General features: G+C 52.4%; 1 protein-coding gene and 1 pseudogene across 1 annotated transcript, besides 2 other annotated features; one reads left to right on the top strand and one right to left on the bottom strand.

Moving 5' to 3' along the window:
• Window positions 1-383: 383 nt before the first annotated feature.
• Window positions 384-429: a sequence feature (A-rich).
• A 179-nt stretch (window positions 430-608) lies between these two features.
• Window positions 609-637: a microsatellite.
• A 298-nt stretch (window positions 638-935) lies between these two features.
• TraAM80_10197 (trans-sialidase) lies at window positions 936-2,327 on the top strand (annotated as a pseudogene).
• A 350-nt stretch (window positions 2,328-2,677) lies between these two features.
• TraAM80_10196 (receptor-type adenylate cyclase) lies at window positions 2,678-3,079 on the bottom strand (the record flags this gene model as incomplete). The annotated part of the gene is made up of 1 exon (XM_029386835.1): window positions 2,678-3,079. One exon carries the CDS (start codon window positions 3,077-3,079, stop codon window positions 2,678-2,680), a length of 402 nt encoding a protein of 133 aa, XP_029233295.1.
• Window positions 3,080-3,296: the final 217 nt, after the last annotated feature.

Here is a 3,296-nt window from a genome sequence, read left to right as displayed (position 1 = left end):
AGAGGTGGCGTCTGGACCAATTCGAGGGTATGGAGTAGCTGGCATGAATGGAGATGGGGCGAACGGGGAGTCACAGGATGCTGCTGGCCCTGCCACGAAGTCTTGGGGCAGGGGCGCTGGTTCGCCATGGGGCGTATTCGGGGACAGTTCGGTGCATGTGCGCGGGAGCTGGTCGTTATTGCTTGTGTTTTTGGGCCTCTTGACGCTTCTCGCTTACTGCTAGTCGCAGGAATGAAGGCGGATCGGCATCCACGGTGAATACTTTTTAATAAATTTGCTGTCCGTGTAGGACCCGTTTTTTATTGTTGTTTTTCCATGTGTGCGCGTTTGTTGTAGTCTTTTTTTTTGTGGGGTATAGGTGGACTTCCTTATTTCACCACAGCTTGTTCTTCTTTTTTGTTTTGTTTTTTGACATTTTTTTTTATTCTTCCTTCTCCGCTGAACGCTTGCTACGGTACTCTCACGAGAGAACATTTCCCACACCTTTTGCTTTTGGGTTGCCCACACGCGCTGGCAGTCTCGGCAGAGTGAGCTCCTTTTCATGGACTGCGCCAGTGACTGAGCGGGTGAGGTGAAGAACACAAGGCAACGGGGCCCACAGAGTCGGAGTGTGGTGTGTGTGTGTGTGTGTGTGTGTATTTGGGCATTTGGCCCGTGAAACACAGCAGGTGTTCGTTTTTGTAGGAAACGTATGCGCCGACGCACTTCCGCATGTGGGGAAGAGCAGTGGAAGCAATAAAATCACCTGCCACAGTATTTTTTTTTGATTGCCTGTGCGATAATTAGTGCGACCTAGACTCCAGTGCTGCGGTATCCACCTTATGGGATACCGCTGCTCCCTGCTCTCTCTTATTTTTCGTTTTTGCTCCTTTCGTACTTCACTTCTTTCGCCCCCACATTTACACACTGAAGTGCCGCTGCTCTCGGAGCACACCACACACACACACAACCGTCACGCCCTGAGCGAATCCTCCAGAAGGAGAAGGAAGAGAGAGTGAGCAGCAGCACATACCCAAACATGTGCCGGCACTTGTTTACTTCCACTGCGATGCCGTTCTTCTTCCTCTTTTGCCTGCTGATGGGCAGCGGCATTGGGGCTGTAGACGCAAAGAAAAGCAATCTAACTGTCACACTCTTAAGGCGTGGAAGAGACACGAATCCCTAATTCAGATGAAACCACTAAAACTGAGGAGTTTGACTCCTTCGCTCCCACGTCTCTGGTGGGTGTAGCTGGTGTGACTCTGGTCATTGCTGAGGCGCACATTTCATAAATACCACGCATTAAAAGCCAAGTATCGGTGTCGCCGCGAAGTCAATAAACGACTTCGAAATGACTTGGACGGTGGTGAGTGTTATATTGGTGAATCATTACGACGTGAAGGCTGAGACCTTGCTGAGCCCAACGGCCATTGTGGACGTGATCAGCTTACACGTTCTCTTGGCGGCCACTGCAAGTCAGGGCCCCGCCTAACTGCGGGTGTGCGTCGCGGCCGACTGGTGAAATCCCACTGACGCTAGTGGGCAGCTGCATGGCGACGACGGCGATGGGCGGAATAGGAAGAAGTTTGAGTGGAGTCATCAATGCATTTCGGATATCTCTGATAACGTCTTGGTGGATTCCACACCTGCCACCTACAAACAGTTTCTTGGTGGTGGCAGTGCAAAAGTTCAGCTGAAGGACAGAACTTAAATGCTGCCTGCTCAGGCTTTGAGGGGCGATGGAAATAATAATTACATGTTCATCATTTTTAACCGTCCTTACTACAGATGAAAGTTCTCAGATGAGAGAAGCCATAAAGGCCTCATTCATCCTGCCGTCCTTGAGTGGAAGAAGAGTGAACTCATGATGAAGTCATGTGAAAACAGTTCCCACAGGGTGTATAAAATCAATTCTGAGGGCAAGTCATGGATGGAGACACACAAAACACTCTCAAACGCGTGTGGGCCAACTCGCTGAACGGTGAAGGGCGATCTCATCATCGTGACCATCGGTGGAAGGAAAGCCATTCTCCTCAGCCAGCCAATGCACCCTATAGAGAATCAAAAAAAAAAAAAAGGCGGCCGCGCTTGTGGCTCTCAGATGTAAATCAAATTTATGATGTTGGGCTAAGTTCCGCTGAAGGCTGAGAGGCTCGACGCCAGTATGCTGCTACACACCGTACCGCAAAAACGAAGAGAAGAGAAGCTGCACTACGCCTAGGAGGCTTCTACCACTGTTGATAAACACTACATCGTCTTTGTGGAGTTGACGGAGCTCGAGAGCGCAAAGAGTGTGCTGTACACTTGGGATGAAAGGGAGGCATACGCAGTGAGGGGCCATAACTGCACGGACTCAATGTGTTCACCGCCACAGAATGTCAACGGTGATTTCATCCCCACCAAAGAGCCACTCGTATAAAAAATCCAACCAGCCAACTGATGGCAACATGGCAGACAAGTACCCCGATTCCCTCCTGAAAATGTAACGTGGGACCGCTGCCGTGTGGCGTCAACATCAAACCAAAATGTTGGAAACAATTTAAGCAAACACCCTCAAAGTCCTTCGGCAAAAACTTTCTCAAAACAGCGCACACAACAGTTTCACCTTCCTTCATCCACTTCTCCTCCTATAACCCACTAGCGCTTCATTGCGCAACCCGAACCACGGGTCTCCATTCCAATTCCACACCCCGCACGGTCAAACTAGCCTCCACAGGGGCATCCTCAGTGCGAGAGATGTCGATACACATCGGCATCTGCAGCTGTTGGGTGGGAAATCTATCACACCTCTCTCGGGCCTCCCGAACACGGCGCCTCCCAAGGCCCAGCTGTCACCACCATCAACCAACAACAAGTCTAACGCACCAACACCACGGCAAAGCGGCCCGCGGCCTCGCCAGGGGCAACGTGAGAAGCACACCAACGCAGCTGCCCGGCGCAGGTGCAGGCAGCGGCCGTGCACTGCAGCAGCAAACGCGAGCGTGGGCACAAACTTCGCACCACCATCAGCCACGACAGCACGCCAAGTCTCAAAAACAACGTCCTGCACCGCCGAGGGAGCCAGCAGGTACGCGCCAGCGGTGCGTCCGTCCGCCAGCATCTTCGCAATGAACTTCGCGGTGTCTCGTATCGGCGAGCCAAACACAATCACAGCCTGCGTCTAAGTCACAGCAAACTGCTCCCACGCAGCATCGAACTCCTTCGGGTCGGCCCCACCTAGCCCAGCACCCTGCACAGCGAAGACGCCGCTCAGCTCGTAGCCCACCTCCGACATCACACGCCCTGCCTGCTCGCACTCGCTGTCGCCAAAAAAGGAT

This window comes from Trypanosoma rangeli (assembly GCF_003719475.1).
Source record: "Trypanosoma rangeli strain AM80 chromosome Unknown Tra_15.4_contig_00829, whole genome shotgun sequence".
In the NCBI taxonomy this organism is placed as follows: Eukaryota; Euglenozoa; class Kinetoplastea; order Trypanosomatida; family Trypanosomatidae; genus Trypanosoma; species Trypanosoma rangeli.
The sequence above is the reverse complement of the archived record's forward strand: the minus strand, read 5'-3'. Positions and strand labels throughout refer to the sequence as shown.